The following is a 22399-nucleotide window of genomic DNA, read 5'->3' on the forward strand; positions in this document are numbered from 1 at the left end:
GAATAGTCTCAGGGAAGAAGGGAGTGGATAGATACCAGGATAACTGCTGACAGACTTACCAAATGAAAATTTTTTTCACTTAATTGGCCCAGAGTTACTATGCATACTACTTTTCATACTCAGTTCTTTTCCTTCACATTCTTTTTATGGAAATGCTACCATTACATTTGATTCAAACTACTTAATTCTGGCCTACCTCCACCCTTCTCTCACTTTCTCCTCCCTCCCCCAATCCCTACTTCCAGGCGATTTGTTTAGCACCTACATTTTAAAATTTACAGACATTTAAAAAAGTTTCAGACCCAAGTTGGACATCTTTTAATAGGGCATTTCTATTAATATATTTGTGTGACTTGTAGCTTGGCAGAGAAGAGAAGCAATAAAACAAGTGGTAACACTTTTTGAAATTGCCTGATTGGAAAGATCATCCCATCCAACTGTTTTACTTTCAGTCAAGGGTATGAGAAATAAAAAAACCTTCTTCAGAGTAGACTTCATTACTTGAAATTTTAAATTGGGAGAAAATTTTTTTTTTCAGCAGCAGGTAACAACCTGTTACCTTTTAGTTTTTTTTTAATTCATTATCACTGACACAGTTATAAGAAAGTTACCAAAACTTAAAAGGTGAAATAACTATATACAACTGAAATCATTAGTTTATGTATGTTTAAAATAGCTCTACTTCCTCCCCTCAAGTCAGTACATAAACTATAACGAAAACAGGAAAATTTACATAACAAAAATAGGAACAAAAATTTTTTTAAATTTTTTAAAAAATATATGAAAATACAAAAATTATTCCTTTCCTGGTATCTTCACATTCTTCTCTTCTGTGTACTTATATATAACACTGAAAAAGAAAATAGAAATTGATTAAAAGGGATGTTCTTGAAAACAATTACAATAGCAAGTTTTATAGAAAATATATTTTGATTTCCTAATTTTAAAAAATGAATTTCAAAAGAACACTCAATTCACAACATAAAATGAATTTTAGGACATATTACTTCATGAATAACTCTAGACTTGAGCCTGAAGTCCAGAGTAGCACATCCTGATTTTGGCTCTGGATCTTTACTCACTGTGACATTTATATAATATTAAGACTCACCTCACAGTGATGCCAAAAGCTATCACACCTCACAGTGATAAAATAAGCTAATTCAGGTTAACATACTGGGGATATAAATTTTACAAAAATACAAAGTATTATGTTCATGCTCCCAAAAAAGCGAAAGTTTTCTGAATCCTTAAGATTATTGCCATTCAGCACCCAACTGATGGGGAAAAATAAATGAATGAATAAAACCTCTATTAAGTCCTTACTATCCGAAATAGGGATACGAATAGAAGACAATCCCTGCTCTCAAAGATCTCACAAGCAAATAGGGAAAGAATAAAAATTTCAACTCTAAGTCAAATGGAAAGGTTTTATGGTTCTTAGGGTACAGCAGCAAAACAGATGTTAAAGCCTCATTTTTATTATTAGATGTGTGACCCTGGGCAAGTCACTTAACTTCTGTTTGCCTCAATTTTCTCAACTGTAAAACAGGGATAGTAGTAGCATCTATTTCCCAAGACTGTTGCAAAGATTAAATGAGATAATATTTTAAAGCACTTAACATTAGTGCTTGGCACATAGTAGGTACAATAAAAAATGCTACTATTAATGTTATTATTTTCATGTCATTTCACTGATAAAATCATATCAGCTTCTGATGCTAGACCATCCAAAAGTGCCAAGGATTTTACTAACAAGAACTTTCTTTTCTGGGTTGCTCTTGAGTTCAAGGTCCTGGATCTCTATTAGGGACCAAGAGTAGATGGTGATTTGACTTGCCTACCACATACTGCTTCTTGTCTCTCCCTCAAGGTGCCCTGTCTGCTGTTTCAACCAGGTGGGCTTGCTTGACCCATGTGTGGCAGCTCACTGGTAACTGATGGTAATGTCTGGCCCCTTCCCCAGATGATGGCTGTGAAGCTAGGTGCTTGGGGGTGCGTCTACTCTCAGGGCTCTTGTGCCTATTGGTGGTAACTGGTCAGAAGTTGCTGCCCAGGGTGATTATGAGAAAAGTGCCCCTTCCCTTATTTCTCCCTTCAATAATAGCTGGCAGGGTGGAGCTGGAAGTAGGTCTAGTGGTTTGAGAAGAACTGCTATTGCCAAGGTTCTTGAGTTCAATGTCCTTGATTACATCCATCAGGGTCTCAAGGAAGATGGTAAATCAAGGTGGTAGTGATGGGGTGACTTGTCTGGCACAAATTGCATCCCATCTCTCTCTCAGAGGGCCTCACTGCTTCAGTCAGGTAGGTTTGTTGTCTCCATGAGTGGCAGATGGTGGGAACGGCTGGACCCTAAGGGTTGGGCTGGAAGGAGGACCAGTGGTATGAGGGGTGCTGCTAAGGCTCCTTTCTGACAGGCAGATGTTGGTGGCAGTTAAGAGGAAAGTGGACCCCCTCTCTACAATGATTTCTCCCCCTCATGGCTGTGGGGGGCATAGCTGATAGGCTATTGAAAGGGCCCTTAGAGATCATCTACAATTCTTAACCTGGGTGGGATCCATGGACAAGGTGTCTGTGAACTTGGATGAGAAAAAAATTAACACCTTTATTTCCACAAACCTTTAGTTTCCTTTATAATTCTGTGTATTTTGTTTTGTGCATTCAAAAATATCATTCTGAGAAGGGGTCCATAGGCTTTTCCAGACTTACAAAGGGGTCCATGACACAGAGATGGTTAAGAGCTCTTAGTCCAAAGCCATTTTATGAGGATACTCTCCACTAAAACCAGGTTAAAAGCTATGAAATCAATAGTGAATGATATATACAATGGTTGTTTCTTAAATATGTCTATCCAACTGCTCAATCTGTCCTCCCCAAAAGACTTGGCTTGTGAGTATCAGCCAAAATTTGGTGGTCATGTAAATCTGGTGGTCATATAGATCTGGTCACAGATTCAAGAAACATCCCTTGTTATTTGAAGCATAGCTTAGCGATGTCAAGTTTATTGTTGACAATGGTCGTTATGAAATTCTGAGGTAAAAATGTCATATAGATTAACCAAGTGAACTTTGGCTCTTCTCCAAGACCTAAGAAAAGGTGTTCCAAAGCATCTGGGTTATGAATTAGTAAGAATTTTAATATGATTGCCATTAAGAAGGTTATAGGAAAGGTCATAAGCAAATTCAGCAGAGAATACACCTATCCTCAAAGGGAGTTGATAGAAGGAGAAAGAAGATCACTCACAAAACAGCTGGTATTAGTAGAGTCCTTAATTTTCAAAAGCACTAATACCCCCTGACTATAACTCAAAGATTAAAACCACTAGTCATTAAATAATCTGCTCTAAATATTTGGATCAAGGAACCACAAAAGTTTAAAAATTCTGAGTTGTTCAAAATAGGTATCTTTGAAGGCATTTCCTGTGCCAGAAGTAAATGTGCAGAAAACTGTATGCCTCTCTCTCCCCTTGAGCAGAGTATGGATCTTTTGCTCTTCTGACAAAGAACTCGCAGTCAGCAGACAAGGCAAGCTGGCCACAAAAGGCTGGTAAGTGGGAAGAGGCAGCCACAGATTCCTTTAAGAGGCAAGGGAATCACACCTCAAAGTTAGAGACAAAGAGAGGCCTCACAGATAGTTGTGGGGCAGGAAAAGGTGACTGGCTAGGGATGGAGAAAAAAACGTCAAGACTCAGATAGTAAATGAAGAAGTCTTCCTAGGGACACTGAAATAATTAAGAGTTGATTATAACACTAGCACTGTTCTTTGGAGGCAGGTCATCAAAAAATGCCATTCAATATTTCAGAAATTCTGTGATTTCATTGATGGGATTTCTCTTGAGGGATGCAAGACTGGAGCTACTCCCAAAGTCCCTTGTTGCGGCCAACAGGTTCACAAGACAGGGTGGCCAATGATGAACCTTTTCCACATTTAGCCAACCTGCTCCACTGCCAGGTCTGTATTCACTACAGTTTGTACGATCTGTCAGAGCTTATACTCAGCATAGCATAGCCTAGAGTGAGCTCTGTGTCAGAATGAGGCATCAAAGAAGAACTTTTGGTATGATAAATGTTCTTCTATAGATGAAGACATGAGAATAAATGAAGAATTCTTTATCTTGTGGGACACGAAATGTTATAAAATAATTTTTAAAAATAAAATGCAAAAATTTGGAATTCTGAATTTGGGATCAAAATGAGAAGACAAGATATACAGAAATAACTGTCTGTGGTACTTTCAAAGTAAGAAAAAGACAAAAGCTCTGACACAAAGAAACATGGTACTAAAGGAATGAAGTATGTACTTCAAAACTCGGCTTGGGTGGAACATCACAGCAAGAAGGCTTGTGAATCAATGGATTAAATAAACAAGTTGTGCGAGACCAAAGAGCATCAAATTAGTATTTGAAAAAAAAATCAGAACTCAAGTTCTTATTGATGTGGCATACATAAAAAAAACTGGATAGAGAATAGGTACTTGACCTGTGATTTCATTGGTATAGGAAACTCCCAGATGAGGAAATTCCCTCTATTAATGCAGGTCAGTACCTTCTCTGCAATCTTTTAATCTTAAAGAGTAGCTTAATCCATGTGTGAGAAGGAAAGTGACTTGGCCAGGACCACACGGTCGGTCTATGTCAGGAACAGGACTCGAACCAGGTCTTTCTGACTCTAAGGCAAACTCTTTATCCAATATGCCACACTGCCTCTTTATATAAGAAATAGCTACCATTAATTTAGATGCCAACTTTATATAAGGTTTTAAACTTCAAACTGTGACCGAGTATTCTTTTAACTAATATAATGCTATGAATGTCATTATTAAGTTATGGTTATATCCCACTGACACATTATGTCTTAATATGTAATCTATGCATTCTTAAAAGCACAACTCAAAAAGTATCTGATGTGTCCCACAGAGAACAGTTTAAGACAAACTAACTGCCAATACTACTCAAGTCAATGATGAATCAAGGACACTCAGCTTCAAAACATAATTTTCTCAAGTCATTTAAAGTTTGAGAGATAAGTCGTCATATAGCAGAAACTGACAGTATAAAGATTTAGGTTTTAACTTTCTGTGTGATCTCTTTGGATTCAGTTTTCATATCTATAAGACAAAGGGGCTCCATATCACAGAAAAGTTCCCAACCTTTTTTTAGCCCTCATATCCCTTGGTTTTCAGCACAACCTTCCCAAGTCCCCTATACAATGTGAAAGAAATGTTTTTTAGAGTTTATTATACATATGCATGTAAAAATAAAAGAGATAATTTAAATAAGATAATATACTTATCAAATATCTCCATATCCCTTGAAAACTTCTGCGTAACCCAGGCTGGAAACCCCTACTCTATAAGGTAAAGTCTAGGCTCAGTTAGCTCTAAATTAAAAGTACCCATGAAAGCACAAACTTAATTAAACATCTCACTGCCATGCCTCACTATAAACAGACACGAAAACAGAAACTGCACTTTGATTTAAAACATACAGAAACATTGATTGCAATTATGAAAAAATCATTTCAGAAGCACAGCTGTAGTTATTAAAAAGAACATTACCATTGTTTCCTCGAATAAATGCATCCCCATACTTATTCTTTAGTTGTCCGTTGACATATTCTTCTGTTTGTTCCAGAGCTATATTCATGTAGCCATCCAGGCAAGCCAGGACACCTACAGACACATTACAATAAATAGACGATATACAAAGTAAATCACACTTGAAAATCATATACATGACAACCCTCTTTTGTTCCACTGGATACTGCAGACTTAATATAGATTCAAACAGTAAGAGATAAAGCAAAATTTTGAAATTCCTTTCTGTATGCCAATATAAATAAAATCTGAAGAGAACACAACATGGAAGTGTGTATGCATTCATAACCACCAGGTAAAACAATGACTCTTCATCTTTTTAAAAGCCTCAGAATATTTTTAATCACTGCACCTTTCCTATTTTGAAAGCTAAAAATGTGAAAAGCTGCTACAATTACACAGCAGTAAATGGCCATTCTCTCATACAGCTCCATTCCAATGGCACTGTCTTTCACATTAAACACTCAATCAAAAAGCCTGACCTGGCTAATTTATTTCAGCCTTTCACAATGTCTACAGCAGCAGATGAACTTATCACCAGTGTTAAGTGGAAGTCTCCTCAGTCTGTTGAAATAATAGAACAGGAGACAGCAGGTGCTACTGAAAGAACATCTCAAAGTGGTGACTCACAGTTAGGAGCAGCTTGAGAATACACAACAACATATTGCACTGTGACACATCCCATTTTGTTTTGTTACAGTTACAATATATTTTCAAATCAAAGCTATTATAGAAAAGTAGAAATGCATTCCAAAGTAGCTTTCCAGGAAACCACTCTAGTATATTCTTTTAATCATACTGAGGTGACATAAATTTTGCACAACTTTTACATGCCAACTTCTTACTTTAAGTTTGTCATTTCAGGATAGAATTTTGTATGCTTCTAATTCAAAGTCTCTAAATTAAAGTGATACTTTCCAAGAAAATCTGCAGAGTAAAACAAGAACTGAAGAATTCAATTCTCTTAAGTAAAGGAAAATGGATCAATAGTCAATAAATTCTTTTAAAGCAAATATGCTCCTCATTCTCTGCCTGTGCCCCAATTATACCTCAAACAACAAGAAAAAGAATCCTTTTCAAAATTGTGACTGAGGAATGAGAAGAGGCTAAAGAATATCAGAATCTTGTTTTTGGAAAGTTTAAAAAAAAAGGCTTCACATAATTAATAACATTAAAATTACATACTGTTAAATAAAATAAGTAGGAAAGACCTGTTTTTAGAGTGTTTAACTTCTTTACAGATATGAATGGACCTTTTTTCTGAGACATAGTTTACATGCTTTTAATGGTTTCCACCTCCAGTTATGCAAATTTCTTTGAAAAGTGTTTTACAGTTAAAATTTTCATCTTCTGATTAAAAGATATTTTCCCCATAGCAACAGCTAGTAAATCTATCTAGATGAAAAAAATCAGTTAAACTAGATGTGGAGAAGGCTGAAATCAGAACCTCTTCCCATCCCTCTTAAAAACAGATACATAAACAGATTGTTATACCAAGAGCATTTTAAATAACCACACAAAAAAAGAATAGTGTTTGCAATAATATTTTCTAATAGTGCAATAATATTTGGCAATAGCATTATGCAAAGACAAAAACTACTTTTAATGATCTATTTCCTGCACATCCAAAGTATGCTCAGCACTGTCAGAACATACAGAACACTCTGTCCCCTCACTAATCAATTAGCTCATATATTCAAGTCCCAGAAAGCCTATTACTTTCTCTGGGCTCATTGAAAGTTTATGGCTAAGAAGAAATGCATGGATATTTCATATTGCCTTTCTACACAGTATAAGTCCATTAATTCTACTATAAAATTCAATTAGTCTTGAACTATGTTATTCATTTTAAGTCACGAAGGCAGTGTCTAAATATGCTAAATAAAAAACTAAGCCAGTTAACCAGAATATTTAGGCCCCCTCAAAGTCAACAAAACCTTAATATGGAATAAAGACGGAATTGCCAGTCTGAATTATCTATAATGTATACATTTCCTATACATCAAAATGTCTTCATTTTGTCTGAGAAGGCAACTACTGTCAATATAAAAGAACTCTCCTACCCCCACCCCAACAGCAGATCTAGCAATTTTGGAAGAATTAATGGCTAAACTGATTCATTTAGTAATGAAAGTGATCCCCCAAATCTGAACATATTTAATTTCAACAAATGAGAATTAACAAAAGTGTTTTTTCTTCATATCAACAGTATGTGCAAGTATTTTTAATCTTTATTACGATGGCAAACTAACTGAAGCCTATAGGGGTTAAGTGACAAAACTTGGCTATAGTTCTGAAGTGTAACAATCAGTACCTGAACTTAGATCTTCTGATTCTGAGTTCAGTGTTCACTCCATTTCTTCAAGGTTTAAAAAAAAGTCTTTGGGGACTAAGGTTCTGAACTACAGAATTCTAATGTTCATCTCTTAAGAACAAAGATTGCTTTAGGGTCACATCATCTTTTGTTTGGTCCACTGATTTCAAAACAGAAATACTGAAGGTCAAACGCTTTGTGACAATCCCAGGACATCATCTTAATACCCAAAGTTCTTAACTCCAGAGTTGTTCCTCACTCTGTCCTGGGTATCACTAAAGGTACTGATATTCAAAGAGCTCAGGAAAAGAAAGCTTGAGTCTAATACAGCCCAAGACAAAAGTATATAAAATGTTGCCATTATGGTACCAAATCTCCCCTGGCTAAAGCAGAACAGGTAGCAATACAATCTGTTAATAACCAACAGCTTTTGTCCACCTATTGGAAGTTCGAAAAAACCTCCAAAAAAGTGAATCTACACTATTTAGTTATAAAGATACATAAAGTGGGTAGGCAAGAAACCATTACCTCGGTAATCAACTCCAGAATTTAACTTGACTACAACTGGTCTTCCTATGATCTGCTTTAGGAAATCACTGGGAGTTTGCTTCCGTAGACTCATTGTAGCAATCCTGTTTAGAGAACAAAAAAGAAAAAGATAAGAGTTAATTATCCACCAAAGAAAGAAAACAAACATGGATAAATTGCTTACAGGAAATAAACTGCCAAAGAACTACATAAAAATAAAATTTCAGAATATAAACTGAAAACTGCAAGAAATTGAAAAGTCCCCAATGTATTCAAAGATTTTGGTTTCTACATTAAAACATTAGTTAAAAATTGGTAGCTATTTATTTTTAAAAAAAAAGGGAGAGGGACAGGAAAACACCACTAGATGCAAAACCATCATATTAAATCATCAAGTAAAATACGGTTCACCATTTTTCTTTAACTCACCTTGTTTTACAATAGAAAGGTTTGAAAAGCAAATCAAATGAAACCTGATTTTGAAATTAATTTCTTTTGTTTTGGTCAAATTCAGCATCCACCTAATTTCTAAATTGCAAGGTGGCATATAATTTAAAAAAAATTTCTCCCCTCAAAAATGCTTTCAACAGTTTTTAAAATTTGAAAAAGAATGAAATGGAGGCATTTTTAAAATTACTCACTGATAAATTCTTTTTTACAAAATAGCAGAGGCCTAACATGCAACATTATCCTTTTAATAATTTGGGCTTTGCTTAGTTTTAGGGCAGTTATCTGGAGATTTGATAAAGTGAGGAACAGGGGATTTTACTACTTGAACAAGCTGTAAATTTTTTTTTCAATCTACAATGACATCTATCTTGTCCCTGTCCTATTTCTCCCCACCTCCCTGGGCAAAGTTAATCCACTCAGTTTTGGCACTCTCCCAGGGACTAAGTTATACTGATGTGGATGAGTGAAAACTCATCAAATTCACTATATTTAGCTGGTCCAAGACCATGCTTCATATCCCATCCAGTAATCTACCTGGAAATGGGGCCTAACCAGGATAGTGCTCAGGGCAAAAGCTATGCCAGTAAACTCTTTCCCTAATCAATATAGTGTTGCCATTGATACTAGATCTTTCTAGTATTGGCCTAACATGTGGTTGTTGATGGCTCCAGTCACAGTCTCTGGCTGTCAAGCCCAGAATTCCCTTCCCTAGTCCCCATTCTCTTAGATGTGTTGTATTCCTTATTAGAACATAAGTTCTTTGAGAGACAGTCTTAACTTTTCCATTTGTATCCTCAGAACTTACCCCATAGTAGGCATTTGATAAATGCTAGGTTTTTTTTCATTAAAATACTTATTGAGAACCTATCATATGTAAGACACTGTGGACTACAAAAATAAATAAAATCCAGTCCTGTTTTTCAAAGGTTTGTAATATATTAAAATTACAGCTTTTATACATGGCAAGAGTAGATTAATAAGAATGGCAATCATCTCAAGAAGCATGGCAATCATCTCAGTAAATTAAATTTATGTAAGAGTTTGTTGTTCAGTTGTTTCAGACATGTCCGCTCTTTGTGACCCCATTTGGGGTTTTCTTGGCAAAATATTGAAGGTTTGCCATTTCCTCCTCCAGCTCAGAGGGAGACCTACAAACCAGCCTGATTTCATAAGAGGGGAAAAAAAGCCATTCTTCAATTTTACATTCTGTTAACAAGACACTGAAAAAACAAAAGGGAGAAGGGGACCCGTAAAGAAAAATGAAATGTCAAATTAAATATTTTGTCCATATTTCACAAACAATTTAACCAATTCCATTTTCTACTAAACTGTCTAGTTCTGGTAACATGAAAGCAGTATCAATTGATAATTCAAAGCATGTTACAAGAATAACTGGAAACAATACCTATTGGGTTCACACTGTATGAAAATTATACTGAAGTTGTACTAAGTACAGAGAAGAAACTAAAAAACAAAAATTGTAACAGTAAATTTAGGACCAGTGAAGGTGGTTTTGTGTGTGTGCATTCACTTTTAAAGAGGGGGGAAAAAAACCCAACCTATTTATGGACAAACTGCTTTATTTAAGCCCAGGATAAATGATGTTTCATAGCAACAAGCTAGACACTTTCTCTAAAAGAGAGTGATAAAGGTTACCACTTCAGAAAGTCTGCCTTTAAATTCTGAGATTATACCAAAAACGAAAAAGTCAAGAAGTAATAAACCTCACTATGCCTCAGTTTCTCTAAATATAAAAGAGATGACACTCTTTGCACACTTTGACGACACTAAAATACATGAATGAATTAGATGTATAATATTATTAAGAACCTTAACAGATGTTTCAAGTTAGCAGCAACGTGAGAAAGCTTGAATTTATCTATCACTCAGTCAACTGCTAACATAGTCGATAAACATTTATTGAGCACCTGCTATGAGCCAAACATTGTGCTAAACTCTGTAAATACAAAGAAAGGCAAAAGACAATCTCTGCTTTCAAGGAGTTCACAGTCTAAAGGGGAAAGGTAACACACAAAACGAAACTAAAAAGAGGGAGGGTACCCAGCCTATGGGTATAATGAAGTCCTGCAGCCAGGTGGGAAATGATGAGGTGTTTGCCCTAGGCTCCCCTCTTTACAGAGAGGACCTAGAAGGAACTTCCTGATGTCCACCTGGGAATCAAGGAGATTTGAGTTTCAAAGCTAATTTGATCTATAGGAAGATGAATTTCTGGAGACAATGACAGACTGATAGAGTTAGAAAAGGTTCCAGCAATAAGTACCATGAATAATAATTCAACAACAGCTGCCTCCCCTTCTTGTGCCCACAATAAGCTAATCTTATACATCCATATACATATATGTAACTGTATAAGCCTATATGTATTTATATTGTCTCCCACTATAGAATGTAAGCTTCATAAAGGCAGAGACCTTTTTCTGTCTTTTGTCCCCAGTGTCTTGAGTGCTGCCTGGAACACAGTAGATGCTCAATAAAAGCCTACTGATTATTTCTCAAGTACTACTTTCTTCTCCACCATGCCTTCCCTTGTAACTCCAGCCAATAATCAGTTTGGAATTTTATTATGTTCAACTTTGCATTTCATTGTATAGTGTCTTGCATTGCTCTCAATTTTTTCTTGTGTGTGAGTCTGGTATCCCTCCAAAAATCTATATAAGCTCCATGAAGGTAGGGACAATAATAAAGTCTCTTTTATCACTTATAAGTATTCAGCATACTAGACATGTAAAAGGCAAATATTAATGAAGTGTATAGTTAAAAAAAATTCTTAGGCTGGTATCCTCAAATACATTGATCTTTCATTTTAAGTAGACCTATATATTTTTACATTGATCTCTATTATCTGTTTAAGTCATTACTATTATTTACTAGTTTGCCAATGATCATTTTATACAGGTAAATTTTTAAATGACACTATAATTTTTTTCCATTGGAAGATTTAAGTTATTTTAAATTATCTTCTAAACTGAATAAAGCTGAAGGCATAGCTCTTTTGATATTAGCTTATGAAGATGACAAAATTCTTGAATGAAGTAGCCACAAGAGGATCAGGAATTTTCTGCACATTTACCTTAAAACTTGTGTAATGCATAAAGCACTGGATCTGGAATAAGATGATTTGGAAAAAAAACAAAAAGAAAATAAGATGATTTGGGTTGAAATCTCAGTTCTGCACTTATATATTCACAAATTTAGAGATGGAAAGGATCTCAGAGCTCACACAGAACAACCCTCTCACACTAGAGTGAATAACCAAAAAAGATTTACTAAGCACTAGTGATGTGCTAAGCTCTGGAGATACAAAGAGAAAGGTAAGACAGTACCTTCTCTCAAGGAGTTCACACATGAGATTTCAGTCCAGGGTAGGATAGGCCTAAAAGTTCTAAGGGTTCAGATATAGGATGGCAGAACCCATGTCCTTAGGACACAATAAGTCAGACAGCAGTTCCTATAGGTCTGGACAGCATTAGCAGCAGGGAAGACAAAGCCCAGTAGATCTAAGGATACAACGGCAGAGCAGATGATAAGACCTGGAGGTCTTACTGGAAGGATTAAAATTGGCAACTCTGCTTATGTATGAGCAGCCTTATCTATTCTATACGACCATTAGAAAAGGGTAGAGTAAGCCTGTGTACCTTTGTGATTCTAATCAAGATATATAACCCCTTGCGCCTCAGTTTCCCTATCTGTAAAATAAAGGGGTCATACTAGATGATTGTACTAGATCTAAATCTTATGATTCTTTTCAACAACTGTGAAAACTTTAGCAAGTTCCTACTATGTCAAAGCACTATAATAGTCATTATGTCCAGAGTTCATTCCTATGAACTTCTCCCTCTAGATAATAGGCATGATGACCATCATCTCCCCTCCCCCCCCAGTGTTTAAAATGAACTGCTTTATTTAATTAAAGTCAGCACATTTCATTTAGGCTGGCATGATATCCAGCACCACATCATTCACCAAACTGCACTGCACTGCACCAGTGCCCTGCAGAGATTTTTAAAAAGAAAATGAAGGGGCAGGCAAGAAAACAGGTTTATTTGTAGGATACCAAAAGCCCATTTCTAAATATTTAGGAAGCACAATTTGAAACAGTCAGTGGGAGGGGTGGTTGAAAAATGCTGAGAAATGACTGAGATGCGAGAGAATTGTAAATTAGGAAAACAGCTAGTATTGAGATACAGTGGCCAAAAAAGAAAAAAAAACCACTTGTTACTTTGAGCAATATCCTTAGGGGAAGACTCAAGCAGGAAGTGACCATTCTCTTTCCTGGGAGGTATTTAATCTGTAAATTTTCACTTGGAACAATTCATATAGTTCTAGGTCAAACACATTTTCAACACCAGCAAGCTGCAGGGAAAATATTAAGTGCAATCCAAAGTATATAGTGGTTGACAGAGATGGTGTTTAAAGGTAGCATCAAGAATTGAGGAAGAGATCTCCAGAGTTCTTTTGATGACTTTAGCTCTGGTCTCTCTTTTCTGATCAAGTGTAAAGTAGCCAAGAGTACTTTCTCTGTTCCCCTTACTACCTTTAAACTTAAACTGTAGGTAGCTGAAAAGTCCTGAAGTATAATAAAATAACAGTAATAACTAATGCTTAGGTAGCACTTTAAAGTTTGCAGATTTCTTTATATACATTATGTCACTTGGATGTAGTAGAAAGTGAATTTGGAATTAGAGGACCTAAGGGGTTCTGAATTCAGGTTCTGCCATTGAATACTGCTGGGATTCAGTTTCCTCCAAAGATTTTCTTCTTAACCAGATTTGTATTTACATATGCAGATCAGCACATTCTCTGCAATTTGTGATTTTAGAAAGCTGTTTGGAAGCTTGTTGTTGTTTGTCCTTGTTCTTGAAGAAGACCATGACATCATGGAGATGATGCCATGTCATGCAAATAAGTTGGATTCAAGTGAGTGAGGGCTGTGCAAAGTCATTAGCCTCACTTTCTCCTCTGAAGCCATCTGGTCTAGTGGCCAGATACACATCAGGATGACTGGAGATAGCCCCAGAAGCAGGAGAAGACCTTGGTCTTTAGCAGGTCTCAGTTTGACTGAGACAATGCCCATCCAGAATTAAGGCTAGATAAAAAAAAAATGAGGCAAAGAATGGCCTCTTTAACCTAGTCCTGAAAAAAAAAAATCTAACTGGGAAGGGAAGACCCTCAGAGTTTCTGGCCAAAACCAAAACAATTCCTAGTTAAATTCACTGGAATCAATCAGGGCTCAAACAATGACCAAGTGAGGTTTGGTCTAGGACCTACTGTTGGCCAATGAATGAGAGCCAGAGTGATTTGGGTTTAAGGCACCACCCTAAAGAAAGAAATCTAGCTTGTAAACCCCAAGAAATGTTGCGATGAAGTTTCAGAAGGGAGGGAGGAAAGAAGGAAGGAAAGGAAAAGGGAAAGGAAAGGAGAAAAAACAGAATTTAAGAGAGCAAGAGAAAGAAAGATAGAAAAGAGCTGTACTGCTCATCAGTAGTCCTGATGCGTATCTGGCCACTGGATCCAGATGGCTCCAGGGGAGAAAGTGAGACTGGTGACTTTGCACAGTCCTCACTCACTTAAATCCAATTTACTTGCACGTCATGGCACCACCTCCACAATGTCATGGTCCTCTTCGAGAATGAAGAACAAACAACAACCCTGTGAGTAGTAGGAGCTGCCCCACTGGATACCCAACTGGTACTGGACAGTTGGGTAATACAGTTCTTTTTTGTTTGGGAGCACCGAGAGGTTAAATGACCTACCATTTGAGAACTCAAGGCTTTCTGTCTTAAGAGAACAATTCTTCATCTACTATGCCTTGATGCCTTTATGTGTGAAATTAGACTAGCTGCCCCAGATCTTAAATTGTATTATAAAGCTGCAATCATCAAAACTACTTGGTACTGGTTAAGAAACAGAGTGGTGGATCAGTGGAATAGGTCAGGTACAGAAGACAAAGTAGTCAATGCCTATAGTAATTCACTGTTTGATAAACCTAAAGACTCCAGCTTCTGGGTTAAGAACTCACTATTTAACAAAAACTGCTGGGAAAACTGGAAAACAATATGGTAGAAACTAGGCATAGATGAACACCTTACAAAGTATGCCAAGACAGAGTCAAAATGGATACACAATTTAGATATAAAGGATGATACTATAAGCAAATTAGGAGAGCAAGGAACAGTATACCTGTCAGATTTACTGAGAATGGAAGAATTAATGACCAAACAAGAGAAAGAAAACATTATGAAATACAAAATGGATAATTTTGATTACATTAAATTGAAAAGTTTTTGCAAGAACAAAGCCCATGCAACCAAGATTAGAAGGGAAGCAGAAAGTTAGGAAACAATTTTTACAATCAGTGTCTTTGATAAAGGTCTCATTTCTAAAATACATAGAGAACTGAGTCAAATTTATAATACAAGTCATTCTCTAATTCATAAATGGTCAAAGGATATGAACAGGCAGTTTTCAGAGGAAGAAAATAAAGCTATCTATAGTCATATTAAAAAAACTCTCTAAATCACTATTGATTAGAGAAATGCAAATTTAGACAACTCTGAGGTACCACATCACACCCATCAGATTGGCTAACATGACAAAACAGGAAAATGATAAATGTTGGAGAAGATGTGAGAAAATTGTTATACTAATGCATTGCTGGTAGAGTTGTGAACTGATCCAACCATTCTGGAGAACAATTTGGAACTATCCCCAAAGGGCTATAAAAATGTGCGTATTCTTTGACCCAGCAACAGCACTTCTAGGTCTGTATCCCAAAGAGATCATAAAAATGGGGAAAGGAAACCACTTGTACAAAAATATTTATAGCAGCTCTTTTCGTGGTGTCCAAGAATTGGAAATTGAGGGGATGCCCATCAATTGAGGAACTGTTGAACAAGTTGTGGTATATGAATGTAATGGAATACTATTGTTCCATAAGAAATGATGAGCAGGCAACCGTTAGAAAAACCTGGAAAGACTCACATGAACCGATGCTAAGTGAAGTGAGCAAACCCAGGAGAACATTGTATATGTTAACAGCCACGCTGTGCTATGACTAACTTTGGTAGGCTTAGCTCTTCTCAGCAATGGATCTAAGACAACTCCAAAAGCCTCATGACAGAAAATGCTATCCACATCCAGAAAAAGAACCATGGAGTCTGAATGCAGATCGAAGCATACTATTGGCTCTTTTTTTTTGTTTCTTCTTTCTCATGGTTTCTCCTATCGATTCCAATTCTTCTTTACAACAGGACTAATGTATGTTTAATATGTATGTATATGTATAGCCTATGCCAGATTGCATGCCTTCTTGGGGAAGGGAGAAAATTTAGAACTCAAAATCTTATGGAAGTGAATGTTGAAAACTAAAAATAAATGAATGAATGAATTGGGGGTGAGGGGAGAAGAAATTAGGGCCCTGAAACAGATGTTCTCCAACGTCCCTTACAGCTTTGTGTAACACCTATAGAGCGCTAAATTAAGAAGACAAAAAAAGATGGGCTTGAATTCTACCTCTGATACTTAATAGCACTGTGATCATGAGCAAGTGATGTAATCACTTTTAGCCTCAGTCTCCTTAGCTGTAAAACGAAAATAATAATACTTGAAGAGAGGCAGGATGATGGAGTAAGTGCACAGAGTGCTGGCTTCAGTCATGGAGATAGGGGATCATTGTCAACCCTCTGCATCTGCTGTGTAACCCTGGACAAATCACTTAACCTTTATGTGCCCCAAGGCAACTATGACAAAAAAATTAGAGAGCAAGCCAGCTCTGCAATGTAGAGGCAGTCTCTTTACTCTGGGTTCCCTTCATCAATGAAATCACAGATCTGGTCTAAAAAAAGAAAAACAACAAAAAACAAAAAACTCTGCAGCAACAATAAGGCCTATAAGGTGACTTACCTAATAAGTAAGATGCTGTTTACATACCTTGTAATTTCTTTGATATAGGGAACTCCCTGTGAGAAAGTTCCTCTCTACCAATGCAGATGTTTTATAACTTACTGTCTCAGAGAATAACCTAGGGCACTGAGAAATTAGGTGATTTGGCCAGAGTTACATCAAAACTGGGACTCAAGTTTTCCTGACTCTGAGGCTGGCTCTTTATCAACTATACTACCATATCATGTAGCCTCTATGATAATCATCAAAAATATTATTATATCTTATAATGTTTGACTAGTTAAGGTTAGGTCTGAACTCTACTATTCCTTTTCCTCCAATCAAATGCGATGTAGGTTTGAGCAATGCACTTCTAAAAGCTACTAACAAAATCCAAGTCTTGTAATCTTCCTCAAGTACTAGTTCCAGACAAGGGAATATTTAACAAATATTGAATAATGACAAGAGAAAAGTAGAGAGAAGCCTTGTTTGTTTGTTTGTTTGTTAAGTTTAAAGCTTGCTACTGGAAGAGTAACCTTGACAGCAAACAAGGAAACTTCTTAAAGTGCTGTTGTTTTTTTCAAATGGTCCTACCTAAGGATTCCATATCAAAAGACTGAAAGGGATTCCATATCAAATCAGTCTCTCTTGATTTTTAGTTCAAGCCAATACAATTTGTTTTATTAAACTGTTCAGTATTTAAGGTCCTTTGGATGACTAAATACAGTGGAAAGAGGGCTGGATCTGGAGTCAAAATAACAACAGTATACAATACAACAAATATATTACAGGTATAATATACTTATTTCCAATAGCATTTAGAATTTTATTAATGCATTTTGTTGTTAATACTAGTCATTTTCCAATTTTAGGCAAAGTGCTTCACAAACCTTAAATTATGACATAGTACTAGTTATTTTTATTCCCATTCTCCCTCTTGTCCCCATAAACTCTCCCTTGTAACTAAGAAACACTGTCAAAACCTAAAGGCAAAATGACTGTCCATAAACACAACATTTGCTCCCCTGGTCCTCCCCAACTCCATCAAGAGGGGGAAATAAACTTCATTTCTCCAACAACAAACTTTTAAAATTCCTAATGGCTCTATAAACAAAAGTTCAGACAAACAATGGCCAACAAAACACTAATTTGGAAAATATCCCCAAAGTGCAATCTTCATAAAACATCTCCAAAAACCTAACCTAACCCTGATAGGAAACTGCTACAAATTCATAATAAAAACTTAACTAAATACCTTTAAATAGCAAATAAGACCCCCAAAAAAATCACCTTCAAACTTAGACCAGAATAGAAAACCCAGATTTAACTTCATCTGCCACATCCCCTACCCAGCAACCCTACACTCTTTTCTTCCTAATAAAGTGGGATCAAATCAAGGAAACAGAATTTGGAGCTGCCAGCAACTTCATTGGTCACCAGGGCTTCTGACTATGCTATGCACTTTTGTATTTTGGGTCTAGTCTTAACCTGTGATTTTATTGGTGGAGAGGGAGAACTGTCTCCAAACGCGCATCTGTGCAACTCATCTATAACTTTTAGTCTTCGAAGGAGGCTGGGGATACCGAGTTTAAAGTGGCTCACCTATGGTGACTAGTATAGCTCGGGGCAGAATTTGAAGTCTGGTTTTCCCGAATCCAACCCCGGTCCTCCACAATACCCCATATACTACTTCTGCACACTGTAGCCCCTTAACAATTGCTTTCTCCTTGGTGTTATTAAATGACTCACTCTAGGAAAGAAAACCCACAACTCTGCAGCTTAAACTGTTCTAAAGAAACGTTGTCCGGTGGCACTGAAAAGTTAAATGACCTGCCTTAGTCACTAAGACCGGATGTATCAAGAAACAAGACTTGGAATCGAGTTCTTAGTAACTCCAAGGTCAGTTACCCATCTCCTATACTTCTCTAAGGGGTGGGGTGAAACTTGCTAAATTGACTCTAACCCAATCCCTTGATTTTATTAAAGAAAAAAAAATGTAGCACACCAAAGGAAAGGGGGTCCTTCACAGGACTGCAGTCCGGGTTTTCTGACTCATTCCAAACATAACTTCTCCTGCGTGAACTCAGTCTATCCAAGAGGACCTGGTTAAAGAGACCGTGGCTGGAGATCTTAGCCCCAAGTGGACAACCTGCTGGAAGGGAAGGAGCACAGCTGGTCTTCAGGTGCCCACAGCGTTTCCTGCTTCGTAAAAGGAGGCAGATGGGCAAGAGCAGGGGGGCTTAACTTTGTGGGGTCCTAGGCCCCTCTGAAGGGTAAAGCCCCTTCTCGGGGCAATGTCTGTAACGTCACAAAGTAAGACGTCTAGGATTTCGAGTATACTGAAACAGCAAAATTATTTTTTTTTTTACGAGCTCAGGAGCCCCAGGTGAGGAGCTCCAGAGGATCGCTCTCCACGCCCCCTTTGGGCTCTGAACACGAGATCATGGGGCTCAGTATGCCCGTCCCGCCAGGCCCCGGCTCCGGCAGTCTAAGGCTGGAGGCCCGGCTCGTTCCTGCCCCGAAGCCCGGGTGCGTCGTTCCTTCCCACGCGATGGCCGTGCTAGGTGCGTGCCGGGGCTGACCAGGCCTTCGCTCGCCCCAGGGGGTCGCTTTTCGCAGACTGCGAGGGGTGGGAAGGTCGTATTGGGCTTCGGGGGGAAGAAGCCGCCGGCACCGCCTCGGAAAACCCAGGAGAGTCCAGCCGGAGGCCCCGTGAGGGAAAAGCCCGGCCCCCAAAAATGCTCGGGTCACCCCGGGGGACTCTCTCAGGAAGACGCCGCCGCCCCCTCCCCCATGGGTCTCTCAGGCCTCTGGGACAATCCCCGGCATCCTCCCGGCCCCGCCGCCGCTCACCTCTAAGCACCTCGGGCCAACGCCAGCCGCGGCCTCGCCTCCGCCTCCCGCCAAGAGCGCGCACACCCCCGCTCAGAAGCAGCCTCGGTGCGCGCGCCTCCGCCGGACCAATAGCGGCACTCCTGGGCTACGGTCAGCCCGCAGGGACAAAAAGGCTTCCCTCTAAAAGTGCCTAAGCTCTTTCAGAAGAGTTTGACTCCTGCCTCCTCCCCGTGCGGCTGCAGTAACTGTCGTTAAGCTGCCGGGGGCGGGGTGAAGGCCCGTGAGGGGCGTGACCGAGTCAGCGAGGGGCGTGGTCAATACCAGCGAGGGACGGGTTTAAAGTGGTGGGGGCGGAGGTGTTAGTGCCTGAGAGACACAGGAAGTCCAAATCAATGGACCTAGGTGGCACAGGGCTACCCCCAGTGATGGGTGTGTGGTGTGGGTGTGATCATCACAGATTTAGAGCTGGTTTGGATGATAAACTGTGGTCCAGAGAGTCTAAAGTGACTTGGCCAAGGTGTTAAGGCAGCATTCAATCTCCAGTTTTATCTACTAAGTCACCTAAGATTCCTAGGAGAGGAGAGGCAGAAAAGGAGAGAGAGAGAAAGATGGGGCAGACAAGAGGAGGAGGGTGTGAAGAAGGGAAGGAGAGAAGCGATGGAGAGGGAGGAGAAAAGGGAGGGAGAGAAGAGAAGCAGCCAAGAAGCAAAGGAAATAAGGATGGGAGACAGGAGACAAAAGAAAGGGGGAGAGAAGAAAGATTGAAGAATGGGAAGGAGGAAGAAGGGGTAAATGCATAGAGGGGAGAAAGAAGGAAAAGGAACCGGGGAGAAAAAAAATGGAGAAAAAGAGGAAAAGGGATGCAATGCGTGCATGGGGTGACCACCCACACTGTAGTGTTGTCTCTTCTCTCATATAGGGTATCATCTCTTCCCTTCTTGTCTCTGGACTGACACCGTCACTCCAACCTTTACACTAGGTTCTCAGAGAAAAACCACCACCATGTGGGTTGGTTATACCAGTACCAGTGGTGAGGGGAAATATAATCCCCCTACTCGTGACTGTAGCTTTCAATCTCCCTTTTGGTGTGCTTCTCTATACTTAAATAGCCACTAACAATAATGATACCTTTTGATCTTGAACATAATCATTTACTTAGCAATAAGACAAACAGTATAATAGTAGCATCATAGATAACACAGTAAAGCAAATGCAGAAATAATAAGTCCATCAAAATCCATACATAAACCTGAGTTACTCTCTCCCACCAATGCACTCAATATCTATTGAGAGAAGTGGTCAAGAAGAACAAGTGAGGAAAGTCTCACGAGGAAAGGCTCACAACTCTAAACATTGGTGCCCTCTTTTTGTCATAGAAACTATTCATGAAAGTTTCTTGATGATTGAATATGACATGAATGTTAAATGCTTTCACTGCTAAGTTGATTCATACTGTGCTTAAAAAAAGCTAATTAAGCTGAGAGGTGACTTCACTGATTTGGTGAAGCTCTCAGGCTATTATTCCTCTGCTCAGCTGGACTTACTCCTCAAGTACATCTATAGTTTCCCATCACTTTCAGTTTCAAGCTTTGCTCGTGCTTTTCTGAAATCTATTCTTATGTATCTATGAATCCTTTAGCTTATATTTAGTAACCAAATACTTATCTTTTGTCTATACTTAGGAAATTTATTTTTGTCATGGGTTATATGGTGTATTCAGTGACGACTAGTTAGTACCTCTGGTGTGAAGGCTGCTGAGCCCTTTTCAGGGATGCTTTCCACCTTTGGTGTCCACCTGTTCCACCTAACTCACCTGTGGCTCCAAGAAGCTATAGCACGTGCAGCGATGATAGCCCAGTAAACCATTTTGGCAGACAGGCTAAATCAGGTTGAGGGTAGATGAAGGGTCTCAAACCCATTGGTGAGTTAGGGGGTATCTACCCCAAACCTGTGAAGATTTCCCCTGATGGAATGGGCGGATGAGAATAGTCTGTTCCAAGAGACTGCCTTCCACGAAGGCAGCTGAAGCAGGCCCTGTAGAGTGCTTACAGCTTGGTTGATTGTGTCACATGGGAGACACACTGGCACAGGACCATCCAGCATGGCATGCCCTCATCAGAAAAGATGCTATCCTCTATGAGCAAAGCAGAATTGAAATAGTTCAAAAGAAATGTGAGGTGCGAAAATTTAAGGAATCCACCTCAAATGTTGACATGGACTATTTATGCCCCACCTGTAGTAGAACATTCCAAGCTCATATTGGTCTGATCAGCCACAGTTGGACACACTGAATCTACTCTAGCATAGTAATGCCATTTCTCTTTGAGAACAGAAGATAACAATCAACCAAACAACCAACTTTTGTCATAGAACAGTTTTGGTGCCCATATTTTCCTAGTTATTAACCTAAGCAGTTACCCAATTCTTCATATACATATCGCTGAAACATACTTTGCTCTCTATTTGTATCAACATTTAATAGCTAGTCACATTCAAAAAGAGTCAGCTGCTGCTTCAGGACTCTCAGAGTAACTTTTTCTCAGAAGTCAGAGCACATCTATGCCTTATACAAGTGAACTATTAATTTAGCAACTGCTTCATCTCAAAAATAGACTCATGCCCCCAAATACATAAACTGTTATTCCTTTAAAGGGTCACTCTCTTAGAAGAGATGTGGTGAAAAAGAAAGAAAGAAGGGAGAAAGAAAAGTGAAAGATACTAGAGAAAGAAAGATTTAGAGAGAAAGGAGAAAAAGCAAGGTCAAATTTTTAACCT

The 22399-nt window shown here is 38.4% G+C and overlaps 1 protein-coding gene across 2 annotated transcripts; it reads right to left on the reverse strand.

Annotated features, from left to right (window-relative positions):
- Nucleotides 1-294: 294 nt before the first annotated feature.
- Nucleotides 295-19833, reverse strand: LSM6 (LSM6 homolog, U6 small nuclear RNA and mRNA degradation associated). Of its 2 annotated transcripts, none has more exons than XM_020978303.2 (4): nt 19643-19833; nt 8438-8541; nt 5557-5670; nt 295-850 (listed from the first exon to the last, which is right to left on the reverse strand). In XM_020978303.2, the coding sequence occupies exons 2-4, from the start codon at nt 8529-8531 to the stop codon at nt 816-818; spliced, it is 243 nt and encodes an 80-aa protein (XP_020833962.1). In that variant the 5' UTR covers nt 8532-8541; nt 19643-19833; the 3' UTR covers nt 295-815. The 2 variants fall into 2 exon arrangements, with proteins under 2 accessions (XP_020833962.1, XP_020833963.1); XM_020978304.2 differs by lacking the exon at nt 19643-19833 and adding an exon at nt 18795-19045.
- Nucleotides 19834-22399: the final 2566 nt, after the last annotated feature.

Source organism: Phascolarctos cinereus, unplaced genomic scaffold (genome assembly GCF_003287225.1).
Source record: "Phascolarctos cinereus isolate Bilbo 61053 unplaced genomic scaffold, phaCin_HiC Scaffold_9;HRSCAF=440, whole genome shotgun sequence".
In the NCBI taxonomy this organism is placed as follows: domain Eukaryota; kingdom Metazoa; phylum Chordata; class Mammalia; order Diprotodontia; family Phascolarctidae; genus Phascolarctos; species Phascolarctos cinereus.